This window comes from Sinocyclocheilus rhinocerous, unplaced genomic scaffold, assembly GCF_001515625.1.
Source record: "Sinocyclocheilus rhinocerous isolate Xijiao unplaced genomic scaffold, SAMN03320098_v1.1 scaffold1374, whole genome shotgun sequence".
In the NCBI taxonomy this organism is placed as follows: Eukaryota; Metazoa; Chordata; class Actinopteri; order Cypriniformes; family Cyprinidae; genus Sinocyclocheilus; species Sinocyclocheilus rhinocerous.
This window is the reverse complement of record NW_015643932.1, coordinates 451,328-470,705: the sequence shown is the minus strand read 5'-3', so window position 1 is coordinate 470,705 and position 19,378 is coordinate 451,328. Positions and strand designations below refer to the sequence as shown.

The 19,378-nt window shown below is 38.0% G+C and overlaps 2 protein-coding genes across 6 annotated transcripts in view; one reads left to right on the top strand and one right to left on the bottom strand.

Annotated features, from left to right (window-relative positions):
* The window catches only part of LOC107757712 (5'-AMP-activated protein kinase subunit gamma-1-like), an 81,391-nt gene extending 66,113 nt beyond the window's left edge, over nt 1-15,278 (bottom strand). For 2 of the 5 annotated variants that reach the window (XM_016575269.1, XM_016575271.1), the window contains exons 1-2: nt 3,488-3,565; nt 1,414-1,470 (exon numbers count right to left, since the gene is read on the bottom strand). In XM_016575269.1, coding sequence (XP_016430755.1) covers nt 1,414-1,433 — 20 coding nt within the window. In that variant the 5' untranslated portion in view covers nt 1,434-1,470; nt 3,488-3,565. Of the gene's footprint in view, nt 1-1,413; nt 1,471-3,487; nt 3,566-15,234 lie in introns of those variants that run through there. The other 3 variants (XM_016575272.1, XM_016575273.1, XM_016575270.1) reach the window with 2 other exon arrangements.
* Nucleotides 14,227-19,378, top strand: part of LOC107757714 (endophilin-B1-like) — an 8,285-nt gene continuing 3,133 nt past the window's right edge. Inside the window, exons 1-5 of the mRNA XM_016575276.1 lie at nt 14,227-14,425; nt 15,316-15,457; nt 16,153-16,281; nt 16,527-16,660; nt 17,647-17,739. Coding sequence (XP_016430762.1) covers nt 14,363-14,425; nt 15,316-15,457; nt 16,153-16,281; nt 16,527-16,660; nt 17,647-17,739 — 561 coding nt within the window. The 5' untranslated portion in view covers nt 14,227-14,362. The remainder of the gene's footprint in view (nt 14,426-15,315; nt 15,458-16,152; nt 16,282-16,526; nt 16,661-17,646; nt 17,740-19,378) is intronic.

Below are 19,378 nucleotides of genomic sequence, written 5' to 3'. Positions count from 1 at the left end.
CATAAGCTATATTTAATTTCTGAAAGCATGTCTGTCAGATTTTTTTAAGGAATTAATACTTAAAAAAACCCCCAAAAAAAACGTATAACAGTTTCCACAAAAATATTAAGCTGCACAGCTGTGGTTAATTGTGCATCAAATGAGAGGTCAGTACATGCAAAAAGTACCATGGTAGACATAATTACAAATCAGGTTATTAGAGCAGACTCATATCCCATCAGAGTGACAGCAGAGATTGAGGGCATCGAGGATATGGCAGCTTTCAGACTGCCGACACAAATGGAATGAATCTGCATTTCGCATTTTAACAACCTTTTGTGTTTGAATGACCAGATCATACATATAGCAACTCAGAATAATACTGATCTACAAATTTCTACTGATTTGATATCAGTTTCACACTCCACTTTCCTTGAATTGATGCATCCAGCAAACGGGGAACGTTCTCGGAATTTGGCTAATGTTTTTGCAAGGTTCTCTCAAAGTTATGAACAAATGTTGTTCTAGTAACATTTATAGAATGCTTGTTCAAACTGTTTAATAACGTTCTCAAAACAGCAGCACAGAAACATTTATACACCATTCTTCCCCTTACGAAAAAGAAGTTTATTCAAGTGTGCTATAGCGCTTTTAACAATACAGATTGTGTCAAAGCAACTGAACAGCATTAATTAGGAAGTCTTAAAGTATACTTAAAAGTATACTTTTATATACTAGAAAGTGGGCCAATTTAGTCCCAAGTAGTATTGAAATAGTACACTTACAAGTATACCACTAGTACACTGATATTGCATACTTGCTACATAAAGTATACTTAAAGATATACTTGAACTTTACTTAAGTATACTTAAGAAAATAAACTTGAAGTATACTACTTTTTGGTAAGGGTCATGTTTTCTGAAATGTTTAAACTGGACATTTGTGTAAAATTTTTTATGAGTTATTACTTGTTTCAGAATGTTCGTTCCCATAATGTCCACATAACTAAGAAAAAAAAAACATTTTTAAAACATAAAAAAATAGATATTTTGAACATTTAGAGAACATTTGGAAATAACTGTCATAACTTAATGGGATTGTTAGCTTTCAATCATAACTAAAGTTTGACTAAATGTGTAGATCTAGCATTTTGCCTTTAGGGGTGGAATATACATCACAGGGCTAGTGATGACTAAGGAAATTGCATAATTCAAACAAACCAATTAAATGTGTGATATACACATTCTTTGGAAGAATATGTAACTGTCAACAGCTTTTTCAGATTCATTAAAACATGACACAATATTGGAAGCACATAAAAAACAATTATTTGTTAGTCACTAATGCTTTTTTTCCACAACAGAAATTATTTTCAAAACCAAATAAAACAGTTTTTACTTTTGGCACAGCCTTATGTGTTTGGGGTTGTGTTACCTCCTTGGCATGTTCTGCATCTCCTTCCAGGAACGGCATGGCGAAGGAGCTCAAGTCCTGCGGAGAACAAACAAACACAATGATTGAGCTCATTAAAAATCACTTTCATGACTGTGGCACCTCTCATTTACTCCATAAAAATACCATAATCAACAATTCACAGATCTACTGTGGCTTTCTTCTAAATGGATCAAAGGTTAAGCTCTACAGTACCCCAAAATCACAAGGAATTATACAAATAACAGGCACAGAGGAAAGAGTATAACGCTTTGGACAGTTAAACAGAAGCACATCAGATAAGACAGATGGACACTCGGTGGGTGATCCGTCTAACCTGTACTGCGCAGCCAGTTATACAAGAACAATTTGGAAGAACTCACAGCAGATCCAAAACGTCTCCACTGTCCTCCTTCTAAAAATTCCACTGACTTTTATCAACATCAGTCACTGCAGCTTCGTCTCTACTTCTTTCAGACAACACATCATCACCGCCATGCAATGACAACTAAAAACATCGACACGGCCTCTGTCATTTAAACCGGTTTTTAAAGTAACATGATCTCATGTGACTGCCCTGCAATTTTTTCCCGGTCTGTGCGAATGGATGTGAAACCTGTAATGCACAGATTAAATCAGGCATCACTTAACCTCACAATAGACTCCCATTGTTGGACATCGGACAATGATTTCCAAGAAACTCCAAAGGGATCAACAATCGTTTGTTCTATTTTACCAGGCCAGCTTCAAAGGTGACATATTATGCCCCTTTTTACAATATCTAATATAAGTCTCTGGTGTCCCCAGAATGTGTCTGTGAAGTTTCAGTTCAAAATACTCCACAGATCATTTATTATATCATTTTGAAAATGCCAATTTTGAGTGGAAGCAGAAACACGCTGTTTTTCAGGCCTGTGTCTTTAAATGCAAATGAGCTGCTGCTCCCCGCCCCCTTTTCCAGAATAGAGCTGCGCCTTTACAGCTCATATCTGCTAAAAAAAACTCTGTTTTGGTTCTGATTATCATGTTTATCGTGCTGAAATCATGCGTTTTAAACCATATGAGTTCAAACTTTAGATATATGGTTTTCTGAGCGCACACATCCGAAGCACACGGACAGAAAGCGGCTATCACAGCATGTGAGTACTAAACTAAGTTCTCATTCACACACAAGTTTACGTTAAAAACACACATGAGTTACAAAACCAGGCGGTTATGTCTGTAAAGGTAAACAGCTGGGAAATAAATCGCTTGTTTATTTTAGATCTGTGTGACAGCAGCAATAAACAGTAATTAAATCAATAAATCCACTGCTCTCTTGTCTCCTCTGAGGCTGGGACTCTGTTCTGTGCTCGTCTGTGCAGTCAAAGGCAGAACAGTTAGCATGTTTTGCTCAAACTTTCGCCATGGCATTAGAACTAATACACCATTGTTGCTTGCGAAAACACAATGACGGCGCCGTTGGTGGAAACTTACAGATTAAGGGGTGGTAATATTATAATGAGAGCTTGATATGAACATTCGAAAAAACTTGCAAACATTATGGGAATGTTACTTTCTCTGAACCATCTGAAACAATTAGTAAGTGGTAACATTTAAAAAAAAATCATGAGACAAAGTCCGAAATTATTGTCCGAAATTTTTGCACGTTAAAAAATAAATACGAGCTCACGTTGTGTCAATCACATTTACACGCTGTCAGAAACTTTCGTCTGTCAAATTGTTTTGGATCAGGTTCAATTTTCGGCGTTTTCGCATCCGTAGCAAGCATTTTGATAGGAAAGGATGACGAATACGAAAAAATCGAAAAAACGCATACAAAAATTTTGGACTTGGTGTGCAAGGACCTTAACATCCAACTAAAATGTCTTTGTGCAAATGTTTTAGTAACGTAATTAGATAACTTAACATTCTCTTAACGTTAATGAAAGAACATTTGTTCAAAACTTTGAGAGAACCTTGCCAGAACATTCTGAGCATGTTCTCTGTTAGCTGGGATAATTCTCGAACAATATTAAAAACATTTTCACAGCTAAATGAAGAAACTATAGCACAGTACAGCAGCTTGCAAACTTACACACAGGTTCTTCAATTCTTCATCCATTTTGCTGCTGTTTGCTAGAATCTCGCACCCTCAAAGTCTAGTACCTAAACTCACTTTGGCAGTAACCTAAAGCTCACTAAAACGCTCAGAATCTGTAAATGTGACGCAGTGATATTTCAAACAACAGCACAAACCACAGAGTCACTGAAGTGCATTAATTAACTTTATCCTCATTACACAATCCACTATTGTAGCTACACAGAGGACGTGATTGTTTAGCGGTCACTCCTTTGCTAGAATCTCGCACCCTCAAAATCTAGTACCTAAACTCACTTTGGCAGTAACCTAAAGCTCACTAAAACGCTCAGAATCTGTAAATGTGACGCAGTGATATTTCAAACAACAGCACAAACCACAGAGTCACTGAAGTGCATTAATTAACTTTATCCTCATTACACAATCCGCTATTGTAGCTACACAGAGGACGTGATTGTTTAGCAGTCACTCGATATATTTGAGATGTATTAGTGTGATCTGTACCATGCAGTTTAAAAAACCCTTTGCTAGCCTGACCTGTTACCCACTACACAGAGAATTACTGTAACCGGTGACACATTAAAAAGCACTACTGTTAGTGTTTCCTAATGCACTTTTCTTATACATCCATTTACTTAATGAAATCAATACTAATAAAAGCATTAGTGGTCGAATGATATGGGTTTTTCTATGGTTGATGACATAGAAAGTAGGGTGGAATATGGCTGACAAACTGAAAATGTCAAATAATGTCAATTAATGACATTTGCAGTCATCTAATGCATCTTTAAAAACTATTTAAATGTATTTTTGAGCAAATTTCAATATTAATATCCATAGTCATAATGTCATTTTTCATAAATTCACTTTTAGTATTTAAAGGTGACATATTATGCCCCTTTTTACAATATGTAATATAAGTCTCTGGTGTCCCCAGAATGTGTCTGGGAAGTTTCAGCTCAAAATACTCCACAGATCATTTATTATATCATTTGAGTGGAAGCAGAAACAAAGCTGTTTTTCGGGCCTGTGTCTTTAAATGCAAATGAGCCGCTGCTCCCCGCCCCCTTTTCCAGAATAGAGCTGCACCTTTACAGCTCATATCTGCTAAAAAAAAATCTATAGTAAAACACACTGAATATGGTAACAAATCTGAATAAAACTGAAAATTATGAAGCATATAATTAATTTTATATGTGAATCATATAGTTAATTTGAACCTCAGTCAATGATACTCTACCTAGAACCTTTCACATTTCTCAACATTAGCACTTTTATTTCTATATTCGATGTGTTTGTTATTTAATTTTTTCTCACAATTGTAAAATCCAAAACTGGCTAATCGCTTTTAGCATCCTTTCCGTGTCTCTTTCATTACAACCATCCATTACGGCCTGACTCATGTTACTCCTCAACATGCAAATCTTCTCGTCTCACAAAGGGTCAGTCATATCCATGGTAACAGGATTGACTTTCAAAGCCTGAGACAGCAGTTCCACTCCCAACTGACAGAAATGTGAGTAAAAGCCAAGAAAAATCAAACCCATGAGTTAGAATTCAAATCAACGTCCTTGAAAATGTTTCATATGATTTGTTTGCAACACGAGAATCAACAAGTACTTAAACTGCTTGATTTTCACAGCAAGTTGGCCAGATGTATTGTCAATTGCCACATGCCATTTATCGTACCTCATCTCCCAATGTACAAACAGATCAACAATAAAAACACAGATCCAGGTCAGTTTCCTTATCTAGAAAAGAAGGACCACAGCCAAAGTAGAAACGCCATCTGTCCTGTAGACGGGGAGCTCAAGGCACCCCGCCTCCATATCCTTGGAGCCCAAGACCTGATTACAAACCCATATTTGCAGGCTAGAGATCAAGACAAAACATTACCTCTGCGAACAAGCACTGGAGAGCGATCAAATAAAAAACACCCTCTCAGATTCACAGAGTTACAGCTGCAGCGTTCTTGCATCGCGAAACGAGCATTCGGAAATCCCATTAGACAAATGCAGGGTTGCTCCAAAGAGCAAGGACAGTCATAACTCACTGACATGATACAGCACCTCCCTTCAGTAACATGGAGGTCAGTGGGGCAGGTCTGGGGATTTGTGTGTTTATACCTAAATAAACTTAAATACAGGAAGGTAACAAGCAGGCTTGCAGCTCTGTCTGTTTGTGTATGGATAAACAGAGAAAAATACAGTGCAAGTAATGACTGAGGGAGAGATTCAGCCTGGCGGGGGTCCGCAAAGCATTTTGAAACATGACAAACATCATAAAATTGCATCAGGCATGTCCAAGGCAACCATTCAGCATCTCACTGTAGTTGGCATGAGTCACAAAAGACACAATGTAACAGCATATGTGAATCACAGACACAAAATGCAAGCGCTTGTGTTGCTGAAGTTAAAACTGACAGCAGGTTGTGTACAGATAAATTAAAGTACAATATTTGAGACTTGACTTTTCCGGAAAAACACTCATTTTTTTACCTTCTGAAGTCAAGATCAGCAAACTCTGGGGCCCTGCAAAGGTCAAAGTGCACAGCAAAGGATCATAATTCAACCACGTGACACAAATGGTCTCCAAAACGTGGGAACCCTTGTGAAAATGTAGTAGGCAGGCCTACACTTTAGCATTTAGCACGAAAGAGCACTTATTCTATAATACTTTAATATAAATAATATATTTTAAAATAATAAACTGAATGTTTTCAGATGCTTAATTGATATTATTTACAATTAAATAAAAAAGTATTAGTTTAAATGTATTAAATTAAATGAGTGCTTTTTGACCCACTTAAAAAGGACTTAAGTACATATTTATATGTAATTTCATAATTCTATTGTCTTTGAAATATGGTTGAAGTAAACTGTTGAATATAGTGACAAGCATTTATAGCAAATTAAAATATACTTTAATTTTTTAAAACTTGTACATAAATTAAATTTCAATTAAATACATTTATAATGTATTAACCTACTTTAAAGTACTACAAAAGATTTAGTACTTTAAAGTAAAACATTTAATTCAACATTATTACAAAGTGCACTTTTTAAGCATACTTAAGTGTTAAATAGTGTACACACGCGAGTGGTCTTTTATTTCATTAATAATATATTATCTGCAAGCAGTTTTTTTAAATATACTTTAAGATTTAATAAGTGCACATTCAATATAATGCACACTTCTTTTTAACAAGTCTGTATAGCACAACATTGCAAGAATCTCAGTTTACCACACTAAAATTGTCACCTGCCACTGAAAACTAAACAAAAATAAACAAATTAAACTTCAAATAGCACTCAGAAAGATATATTTGTGTCTATTTTTGTATTAATTCAAAATATAGGGAAATCACTGAACCTATTGCTTATGTACACAAAAGTACATGCGGGTTCATCCGGGTTGATTACATGCAAAAGTATGTGTGTACATAGTAACAATGCTGGCTTTTTTACCTTTACTTCAGTCATTTATTTACTTCTTATGTTATTTGCTCATAACATTAGCAGTAAATGTGGTTATATGCTCTGATAGCTTACTGATTTTAACTTGAATGTCCATAAATGTCATGTCAATATGACAGTTAATTTTGGACATTTTATGAGTGACAAGAAGTTCCAACCCTGATTTTCCTATTAATCCTCGATACAAGATTCATAAAACATTAAAACCTGCATTCTGTTCATGAATGCATGCTATAAAGAGCTTTATCAACATTTGGACATTTTCAAAGTGTTCATCTCTGTGGCTCAAGGTTGTTTACCCTCATGCATATTTCACATATTCCTGTTAAAATGTCAGGAAACTGGCAAAAATGCCACGATGTAACAAATTATGCTTGCATGTCCATTGCAGAGCCTGTGTTCCCTACTGATAAATATTGTTTATATATTCATAGGATTACTCAGTAATGACACTGATCTGATAATGACAGTAAACAGCTAATTAGCAGGTGATTACTCAGTGGCTCTAGCACTGGAAGAAACAGAGACTTACGGTTTCATTATAGCTTGAGCTGACTGAACCAAAACACTGCTTATTGTACAGGGATGACTTTTTAATCTAATAATTATACTTACTTCTTAGTATTTTATTAGCAAAATAATAAGCTAGAAACCTGACATTGTGTAAATTTTCACATCTGTCACTCTCACTATATATCTGTGTCTATACAGGATCCGTACTAATCATCATTAGTTCATTAAAAGCATTTGTGCTTCTCTAAACATTCATTTAGGAAAACCACACATTAACTGACTGTCATCTGTAGTTCTTTAAGCCATTAGAGATGATGACTGACTCCATGTTTAACTCAGTCAGGTGTGGCCAATTGAAATATGGTCCACACCTGGTCAAAACATGTTCATTGCTATTATGTGAGGAGGTGGTTGATTTGAATATAATGATGCTGATTAGGATTAGCAAGTGCTAACATTAATTCTCCCGAGAACCAGGAAACTTTATACATTTAGCTAATATACATATGCGGCTAATATTTTAGAGACCATGCAGTATGTGATAATAATAATAATGCAAAATATGAATAAAATATTGTCAAAATAAAATATGTTAAGCTTATTTTGCAATATTTACTATAAACCAAAAAATACAATTATATAAATAAATTCTAATACCAAGATGTCATGACAGATTGTTTTAAATATGCACATATTATTCAAAGACATAAATACAATACTGTCACGCCTGTTTTGTGTTTTGTTTCATGTTCATGTTTTCCTGTCTTTTATTTTGTAGTTTAGTCATGGTTCCTGTCTAGTCATGTGATTCCCTTGATCAAATGTATTCCTGCCTAGTGTATGTGTCATGTTCTGATTGGTTGTCCTAGTCATGTGTCTTGTTCCTCATTGGTTGGATTGTGTCACGTGACCCTCTTTGTTTGTTATTTATAGCCCTCATGTTGCCATTAGGCTTGTTCGAGATGAACTACACTAGCCGGCCACCGGCTGGCAAGAGTAGCCGCTTGCAGTCGGGGCGGAATTAAAGGGGTCATATGATGCTGCTAAAAAGAACATTATTTTGTGTATTTGGTGTAATGAAATGTGTTTATGCGGTTTAAAGTAAAAAAAACCACATTATTTTCCACATACTGTACATTATTGTTTCTCCTCTATGCCCCGCCTTCTGAAACGCGTCGATTTTTACAAAACTAATCGGTCTGAAAAGCGAGGTGTGCTCTGATTGGCCAGATATCCAATGCGTTGTGATTGGCCGAATACCTCAAGCGGGTGACAAAAATGTTACGCCCCTCACCATATTATTGATGCCGTGTCTGGCCGGAGCGGCGAGACAAAAACATTAAAACCCATTACAAACGAGGCATTTGTTGCATCCAGTGGGGACATAAATACGGATTATAATGACTTATACTGTCTTTTTACGCATTGCGTTGCATCGCGCCACGTAAACAAAACCATGTCTGCATTTGTGATCGGAGAAATGACAAACAACAAGTGCTAACGTTAATCCACACTGCCCAAAACCCGCGTTTGAATCATCAGTGGCAAATCCTTTAAATGAAAACGTACTTACGTGAGTCAGAACTGCCGGCATTTTAGCCTCAAGCGTGAGACGGAAATGTTACGCCCCTCACATACTGTGATGGCGTGTCCCAGCCGGAGCACAAAAACATTAAAACCCATTGAGTATGGGTCACCATACTTGGCCACATGTCACGTCACTTTTCACTTTTTCACTTTTCACTTTTCAATATTACAGCGAGAATAAAAGTTACTCCTTCTTTCTTTGCGTGAACATTTGTGTGGCGTTATGCAAATCTTCCCACACAGTTAGGTAGATATGTGGGGGCGTGTTCGAACGAGCCGTTTTAGGTAGGTGTGGCTGACTCTTAACTTTTATAAAGAATATCTCTTTGGATTTGAGACTTTAGTCTTTGCAACTTTACAGATCTTCTTTATGCACCAAGAGCTTGTAACACTCCAAAGAGAAAGGAAAAAATGAAATTGCATCATATGACCCCTTTAAAAGCAGAGACGTCAAGTCGGACACTTTCTGCTCCCGGTAGTCACGATCTCACAGTGTTTGCATACTCTTATCACAGATGAAGTGAATTAAATGCAATATTTGTCAAATACACAGAAACGTTTTTATGAGCAACAGAAACACTTCTTATATACTGCTTAATACAGCGCCATCTGTTGTAATACAGCATAAACATATAGGCTACTTAATACCAATAAAGTGGGGCTATAAATGCTTTTATCAGTGTTTTTAATAAAAATTACTCAAGATAACAGTGCGACTACACTAAAAAAGCTATAAAAACACAGATTTGTGAGCATTATTGGAATTGAATTGTTAAGGGTTAGTTCACCCAAAAATGAAAATTATTAATTATTTAATTATAAATTATTAGTCATTAATTACTCACGCTCATGTTGTTCCAAACCCGTAAGACCTTCGTTCATCTTCGGAACACAATTTAAGATATTTTTGATGAAATCTGAGGGCTCTTTGACCCTCCCATAGACAGCAAGGAACCACGTTCAAGGTGGTGACAGCCTCATTTCAAGCAATGCTCCGGAACACTGTTTCGAAGCACTAGTGTGTCAACAACTCCAAACGTGTTTCGACACTAGGTGTCGATCTACCCATTCCTACTTTTGTTTAATAAAAGCTGCACTACGCTCACCTACAGTGGAATCATTACAGAATACTCTACGCTAACTATGAACCCAGCAGCTTGTTTATTGTACCTTCGACAAGGCAACCGGGCCATTGAGGATTATGTGGCAGACTTTTGTGAACTATGTGACCAGGTGGGTTTCAATGACATTGCTCTTAAGGATCTTTTTCATTTCGGATTAACAAAAGAACTATCATGTTTAATGCCACCACATACCCCACACTGGTCACTACAGCAATATATTGATTTTGCACTCCGGTTGAGTGGCTCTGCATTTACTGTTGGGATGGCTGATGTGGAGCCCTGCAATTTTGCAGTACCATCCGCACCAGAGCATTTTCATGTCCCAACTGTCATGTCTGGAGTTGTTCAAGTCATGCCTGCTACTCCAGGGCCTGCTAACGGCATGCCTACTACTCCAAGGCCTGTTAACGTCATGCCTGCTACTCCAAGGCCTGCTCACGGCATGCCTGCTACTCCAGGGCCTGCTCACGTCATGCCGCCGAGCCAGAGCCTCTTCACAAGATGGCTGCTAAGCCAAAGCCTGCTCACGTCATGTCTGCTACTCCAGGACCTGCTCAAGTCATGCCTGCTACTCCAGGGCCTGCTCACGTCACGCCTGCTACGCCAGAGCCTGCTAATATCACACCTGCTATGCCGGAGCCTGCTCACGTCATGTCTGCCAAGCTAGAGCCTGCTCACGTCATGCTGGCCACTCAAGAACCTCTCCGCAAGATGGCTGCCATTCAAGAGTCTCTTTGCAAGATGGCCGCCACACCTGAACCTCGCCACACCACGGCCATCACGTCAGAGTCTCATCATGTCATGGCTGCCACTCCTGAGTCTCGACTCATGATGACTACTACGCCAGAGCCTACTGTCAAGATGGTCGTCATGTCAGAGCCTTGTCATGCCATGGCCACCTTGCCAGAACCCTGTCATGCCACGGATACCATGCAAGTTTCCCCTAAGGATTTTTTTTTTGGGGGGGGGGCTATAGTGCCCAAGCTCCTGTGGATGAAGAGCTTGGGCCAGGACTGAAAAGACTGATTGCCAGTGTGGTGGACCCACCTCTGTTGTCAGTGAGATCAGCTGGCATCCCCAGGGCCTCAGCACTGGCTATCACAGAGACTGTTCCCCTATCCTCTGTGATTCCTGTTATGGCGGTAGCCATCTTGTGTGTTTGGGCTACTTACTGCTCTGTTACCCAAGTCCACGAGTCTGCCCCAGAGGCCTCTCCTGTCCACGAGTCTGCCCCAGAGGCCTCTCTTGTTAATGAGTCCGCTGCAGAATCTCCTGAGTTGGCGGCTTCCGTTCATGAACTCTCTGCCTGTCCTGTCACGGCCATGGAGGCCATTATTAACCTCTCTATGCTCTCTGTTAGAGTCCCACCTGATCCGCCGTGGTGGTTCTCTGTGCCATTGGCTCCACTGAAGTGGTCATCTGCTCCACCGTGGGGATCTTCGATCCGGTCTGTTCTACTGTGGGGGTCTTCAGCACCACCGGCTCCACCCTGGCTTCCTGCTCCACCAGTTTTGACCTGGTGGTCCTCAGCTTTGCCGGCTTCGCCCTGGATTCCTGCTCTGCCGGCTCTGACATGGTGGTCTCCTGCTCCACTTCTCCACAATCTGCCACTGCACCATGGCCCAGGTCCTCCACTGTTTCACGGTCTGTCACTGTTCCACGGCCTAGGCCCGCTTCTGGTCCACAGTCTAGACCTGCCTCTGCTCCACTGCCCAGGTCTGCCATTGCCCCATATTCCAGGTCCAGCATTGCTCCACAGTCCTGGTTCATTGCCATGCTATGATCCAGGTCTGGTTCTGCTTCATGGGCCTGGCCCTCCATCCCACCCGCTGGACCACCTCCAGTCCTCCACACTCTTGAACTTTTTGTTGTTTGGGTTGGGGTGGGTGTTACGTTTTGGCGTCAGGAGCCACCCATAGAGGGGGTGATCTGTCACGTCTGTTTTGTGTTTTGTTTCATGTTCATGTTTTCATGTCTTTTATTTTGTAGTTTAGTCATGGTTCCTGTCTAGTCATGTGATTCCCTTGATCCTCATGTATTCCTGCCTAGTGTATGTGTCATGTTCTGATTGGTTGTCCTAATCATGTGTCTTGTTCCTCATTGTTTGGATTGTGTCATGTGACCCTCTTTGTTTGGTATTTATAGCCCTCATGTTGCCATTTGGTGCGTTCGACTTGAAGCACGCCTACAGACGGCGATCAGCGAGAGTAGCCGCTTGCAGTCAGGGGAGGAGTTGAAAACGGACACGTCAAGCCGGACACTTTCTGCTCCCGTTAGTGACGCTCACGCGGTGTTTGCATAATCTATCACAGATGAAGTGAATAAAATGCAAGCGTGATGGATTGTAGCGTGGTAGAAGACTAGTTAGGTACGCAGGAGCTAGCCCATTAAGGGCCTTATAGGCAAGTAATAATATTTTGTAACTGATACGGAACTTAATAGGTAGCCAGTGCAGAGACTGTAAAATTGGGGTAATATGATCATATTTTCTTGACCTGGTAAGGACTCTAGCCGCTGCATTTTGGACTACCTGTAGCTTGTTTATTGAAGATGCAGGACAACCACCTAGCAGTGCATTACAATAGTCCAGTCTAGAGGTCATGAATGCATGAACTAGCTTTTCTGCATCAGAAACAGGTAACATATTTCGTAGTTTGGCAATGTTTCTAAGATGGAAGAATGCTGTTTTTGTAACATGGGAAATATGATTTTCAAAAGACAAGTTGCTATCTAATATAACACCCAGATTTTTGACTGTAGAGGAAGTAACTGTACATCCGTCTAGTTGCAAATTGTAATCCACGAGATTCTGTGTACTGTCTTTTGGTCCAATAAGTAATATCTCTGTCTTATTCGAATTTAATAGGAGAAAATTATTGGTCATCCAATCTTTTACATTTTTAACACACTCTGTTATCTTAGATAATTTAGAAGTTTCATCTGGTCTTGTTGAGATATATAGTTGAGTATCATCTGCATAACAGTGGAAGCTAATCCCGTATTTTCTAATAATATTACCAAGGGGCAACATGTATATTGCAAATAGCAGAGGACCTAGGACAGATCCTTGTGGCACTCCATATTTTACTGGTGATAATTGAGATGACTCCCCATTTAAATGAACAAGGTGGTAGCGATCGGACAGGTAGGATCTAAGCCATCTTAAAGCCTGCCCTTGAATATCTGTATAGTTTTGTAATCGATCTATGAGTATGTCATGATCTATAGTGTTGAACGCAGCACTAAAAGTAAGTAAAACTAGGAATGAGATACAGCCTTGGTCTAACGCAAGAAGCAAGTCATTTGTAATTTTAACAAGTGCAGTTTCTGTGCTATGGTGGGGCCTGAAACCTGACTGAAATTCTTCAATTTATTTATTTGTGTATTTATTTATTTATTGTTTTTGCAGGTTTCGTCCTCCATAACATTCTGATTCAAGTTTAACTAACTACAGGTGAAAAAACAGCCTGACAGTTTCACAAAATAAAAACATGCTAACCAAGTCTCAAACTTGAAGCAACAAGTCTGACTCAGTATGGCAGTCTGGGCCTTAAAACACTATATCCCGGATCTCTGTACAGCGCGACAGAATATTAATTAAAATGATTCAGTGAAATGTGCCGAAAGCGTTTTGTTTATATATTTTTAAATGATATTAGACCCCATGTGTTGATACTGTCTGGGGGCCTGTTCCATAAAACAAGTTTACCAAATAAGCCAGGCTTATTTCAGTTAGTCTGACTTTATTTTGAACCAAATCAACTGACAATTAGTCAGACTAACTGAAATAAACCTGACTTATTTGATAAATTTGTTTTATGAAACGGGCCCGGTTCTGTGCTCGCAGTAATCAGATCTGTGGGTGGATCTTCCTCTTCTCCGCCGGCTGTTGCTTCAGTCATATACGTTCACAAAAAAAATCGGAAACATTAAAAAAGAAAGAAATTTCAGCAACATGTTTTTGCAGCAGTGTATGATTTTATCATAGTTTACAACCAGACAACAGACAATTCACAACATGGATCCCACTGAAACAGAAAATCTCGGAAACCGAAAATCTCGTAACACCGGCCGCTGTAATAAAGGATAAAATTGATGCCATCACATTTATTAACACAATCCAGGCGTGCGCACTTATATTTAATAATTAGTCTTACATAGAAACGTTAAAGATGGATTTTAACGTGAAGAGACTGGCAGCGGACGCTGGTACTTTATTCAGTCGGGCTGTGCAAGTAAGTGCAAATTCAGATTCGCTGTAAAGTTTTATTTCCACACTTTTATCCTAAACACCTGCATTTTTGGGGCATTAAGGCGCTTCTAATGAATTGTAATGTGCATCATATGCTGTATTTCTGTAACATCTTTTTTTTCTCTATTATTCAGGGCCTCTCTTTCTCGTGCTATAAATCTTTGTTCAGCGCCTTTTCTCAGTACAGTCTTATTTTATTTTTTTTACTTCAAAAGCAAGCATTAAACGTTCGGTTATGTCTTTTAGCTTTGTATACTTTGTTATATGGCCAAAATACACTGCCATTTTCACTTTTTGTCCAGGTTTGTGAGGCTAACGCTAACTACGTTAGCTAAAGCAGAGTTTAATCCGGTAACGTTAGAGCTCAGCACATCCACACACAAAGGCTGTGTGCTAAAACCTACCGAGCTGTCTAGCTAGACAGTATTTTTAGCCATCAGCATAGAAATGGTCATATTTGCTGATGACGTGGAAAAATAAAAATAAATAAACGCGGATATGATGCCCAAAAACGCTGCTCACTAGGAATTGAGACACAACCACTCACATAATAACACTGCAAAACAAACGCCTCAGTGTGTTTATCAAGGCTCAAACAGTTTATGCCTGTTATTGAAAGAATAATGTTAAAATTAGATAAATGTTTGGACATTTCCTTTCATTTAAATCTGTCAGGAATACTTTAATGTTATTCTAGATACTTTTATTTTGTGTGTTGGTGTGTAACTTCCTCAAAAAGCTGAACATTAGAACGTGTTAGACTGACAACACTTTAAAATTGTCTGAATTTACCTTGTTTAAGATTTGTGGCAGTAATATTGGCAAACTTAGGCTCCTCAAATTAAAAAAAAGTTCTGATGTCTTTACAAACAGTTCACAGAAGAAAAATTTGGCCAGGCTGAGAAGACTGAGTTGGATGCACATTTGGATAATCTCCTCACCAGAGCTGAAACCACTAAACACTGGACAGAGAAGATTTTGAAGCAGACAGAAGTGTTACTGCAGCCAAACCCAAGTAAGATCCAATCAGTGGTTAGATGATTCTAATTAGTTAGGTTTCCAGGACTTACTGGTATTTGCATGTCTTGATGGTACAATTTAATTAGCATTTTTTTCTATTAGAAAGTTCATCTTCCTTGGAAATTCATTCATGTTTCTTCTTTTCCTCATAGTGTTCAAATCTCACAGAAATGTCAGAAAGTCTGTGTAACTATAACTACAGCTGCTCTCCTCACTATGGTGCCACAACACTTAAAAAAAAAAAATCAGCAGGATAGAGAACAAACACAACAGGAGGGAACAAACAGCTGATCAAAACACAGAACTTGCACATTCACCTGTCTACTCAATCACATCTAGAAAATCACGTTCCTTTTCTCTTTTTGTATATAGAGATTGCTTTGCAAAGACGACACCATGATGCTTTTAGTATTTAATTATTTTAAAATTTTGATAATTTTGATAATTATTAGTCATGTCATGCACTGAAAAAAGGAAATGTTAACATCTAAATTAATTGGTTTTAAGTTAAAAAAATATTATTGAACACCACTGAATCTGCCTAAATACTTTGTTATACTTTGGTACACCAAAAACTTCATGTATAAACAAAATCAAAGAATTAAGGAGTTTTATGTGGCATTGATCCGCAGTCCTAAAATGTAACATAGGCTTGCATTGTAATGTTATTGTTACTATCTGCAATTTCAGATGTCAGAATAGAAGAATTCCTGTATGAAAAACTGGACAAAAAGGTGCCCACACGGATGAACAACCATGAGCTTCTGGGTCAGTCCATGATTGACTCTGGGAATGAATTTGGGCCTGGAACAGCCTACGGTAAGCATCAAACACAAGGGCAGCATAGTGCCCTAATTACCCATAGTACCTCATTCAATAATAGTAGTCCATTGCTGTGTGCCAATGCCCCATTTCCCCTTCCTTGAACGTAAACGGCTACAAAAATACAAGTAGTCTGTAAATTGGACGTGAAAGCCCATTTACTGTTAAGAGAATAGCCTCTAGACATTTCATAATTTTAAAAATATTAATTTGTTAATATATTGATTCGTGTCTGTCCACAGGAAACGCTCTGATAAAGTGCGGCGAGACAGAGAAGCAGATCGGAGGAGCGGAGCGAGAGTTAATTCAGAGTTCTGCCATCAATTTCCTCACGCCTTTCCGCAACTTTTTAGAAGGAGACTTCAAGACTATATTGGTGAGATCAGACAACCCTAACAACCCGTTTTTTTTTTTTTTTTACACTGACAAAAAAGTAGCTGCTTCCAATCTCTTCCTTGCTTCAAAAGAAAGAAGACTTTACTCTAAAAAAAAAAAAAAAAGGCCCAGTTTCGACTTTAGTTTTCTCACAAGGTGCTGAACATTCATGAGAAGCAGCAATAACCCTGTTTTTTTTTTTTTTTTTGGAAAAATTATTTGGAAATGTCGCTATGTACGCTAGCTTTCAAAAGTCTAGAGTCAATAAAAAAAAATAAAAAATTCAGCAACAGTGCATTAAATTGATCAAAAGTGACAGTAAAAAAATTTACATTGTTGTAAACATCTATTTTAAATGAATGCTGTTGTTTTGTTTTTACAAAAAAAAAATATTAAGCAGTACAACTGTTTTAAACTTTAATAATAAAAAATGTTTTTGAGCACCAAAGAAAGTATATTAAAATGATTTTTGAAGGATCATGTGACAATGAAAATTCAGCTCTGCCATCACAGGAATAAATTACATTTTAAAATATATGAAAATAATAAAATAGTCATTTTAAACTGTAATATTTCACAACATTACTGTTTTTACTGCATAAGAGACTTCTTTCAAAAACACAAAAATCATACTGAGAATAAACTTGTTAAATTTAAACTGAGATACATAAAATCAGATTGTAATTCAAATTTTAAACCGCATATGGATCAGCTTTGTAAATATATGATTTAATGAGTGTTTTTTTTGTTTTTGTTTTTGCCATTCAAACTACAAAAAAAAAAAAAAAAAACTAATTTGAATCAGATACACTGAAAAAGACAAGACCAATTTTGCAGTCTGTCTGAATAAAACCTATGGTTCATTGTTTTAAGAGGTCAAAAACCATTCAAACATGTGTGAAGCTGCAACAGATTTAACTTAAAGAATGTCTGAGAGTTTTTAACAATGAAGAATGTAACAAACCAAACTCGTCTGCTCCTCTACAGAAAGAGCGCAAACTGCTTCAGAACAAACGACTGGACCTTGATGCTGCAAAGACCAAGCTAAAAAAAGCCAAAATGGCTGATGCCAGAGCTCTGGTGAGTTGTTATTATTGCTTGTATGCGATTTAGAATTGCATTTTCCCATTAAATACGACTTAACTTCAATGAGTTGCCTATTGGAACTTCTTTACAAATATAAGCTACAGCCTAGACAACTAGTAATCAGACGCCACTTGCCATCTTCCCTAAATGCAGCTCTTCACTGTCTCTTGTTTTTGCGTTGGCACACGGTAGCCCCTCAGAACTACCCCTCCACCAGGGGACGCTGGCTATGTTGCCAATTTCTCCTTCATGGTGAATTTCCTCCATGTGAAGTGGCTGAAGGTTGGTCTGTGTGTCTTTCACTCGAGTGCCAAGCAGTGTTCTGCTTTAGAAGAGCCACCTTTAAGACACGCTAGTTCCTCTTTAAGCTGTTGATTAAGCTCTTTTGTCCCGGATATTAGCAGCGTGTGTGTTCCCAGGTTCCTTTTTTGTTGTGCATATAGAGTTTGGAAAGAGGATATCTATGTTTGCTCAACACCGTGATGACATTTCAAAACTGCTCTTCGCCCTTGGCCCCAGTTTCACAAGAGAAGTAAAGAAGTGCTTCAAGATCTCCTCATGACCGGCACTCAAGCTACACACACATATATACACCACTTAAACACATCAGTACCATAACAAACAGCTGCCCTCTTCCAAAATGGGAAGTGTTTAGTTTGCTTCGATTCGCTGTGAATTGTGCAAGTAATTTACAAATAGTCCATGTTTTGAAGCCCTAATCATGCTAACCATGGTTTTTGACAAAATACCTTGTTTTAATTAGTATTACTATTATAATATTGGGTTAACTTGGCATTAGCATCACTGTAATCAAAATAAGAAATTAAAATTACATGATTTTTTTAATGTTTTAATCACAGCAACATGGTATTTTGTTAGAAACTTGGGTTACCGTGATACATTTTCCTCAGTGATGTTAGCTGCTATTGGATGTTTAGTGTTAACACTCAGGCCTTTCTCTTAATATATTATCGCTGTTTTCAAATGCTGTGCAGATGTGGGCAGAGGAAGTGACGAAGGTAAGAAGAATGTTCTGCCATTTTGGATCAGCTGTGAATCTTGGCGCTAATGTGAAAACTGCAATCTGTGTCATGATTAGTTTCTCTCTTCAGTGGAAAAACTGGAAATAGACCAGTTGGACTTCATTGCCTAATGTTTCTGTTCCAACGTTTTGTGTTTACAAGGCTTTTTTTTTCTGTGTCTGTAATTTCCAACATAATTTTAAGTTTCTGGTGTCAATGTGCATGATCAAAAACGGCAAAAATATCCTGTTCTAGCTAATCAAAAGAACATTTCTTTAAAAAATTAGCAATGCGCTAAGCTAGTAAGCTAAGGTGTTGGCTTGCTGATTCAAGATTCTTTTTATTGTCACTGTACGAGTCGGCGAAATTAGAGCAAACCTTACAGTGCTGTCACATATAGCTTAGTTAACAATACAATACAAAGACAAACAGCACACAAAAACAAGTACAAGGCAAAATTAAGCCTTATCTGCAATACAAACAACAATAAAGAGTGCCATTAACAATACAATACAAAGACAAGCAACACACAAAAACCAGTACAAGGCAAAATTAAGCCTTATGAAATATTGTCTTGCACACATTATATTGCACAGTTGGCATGTAATAAA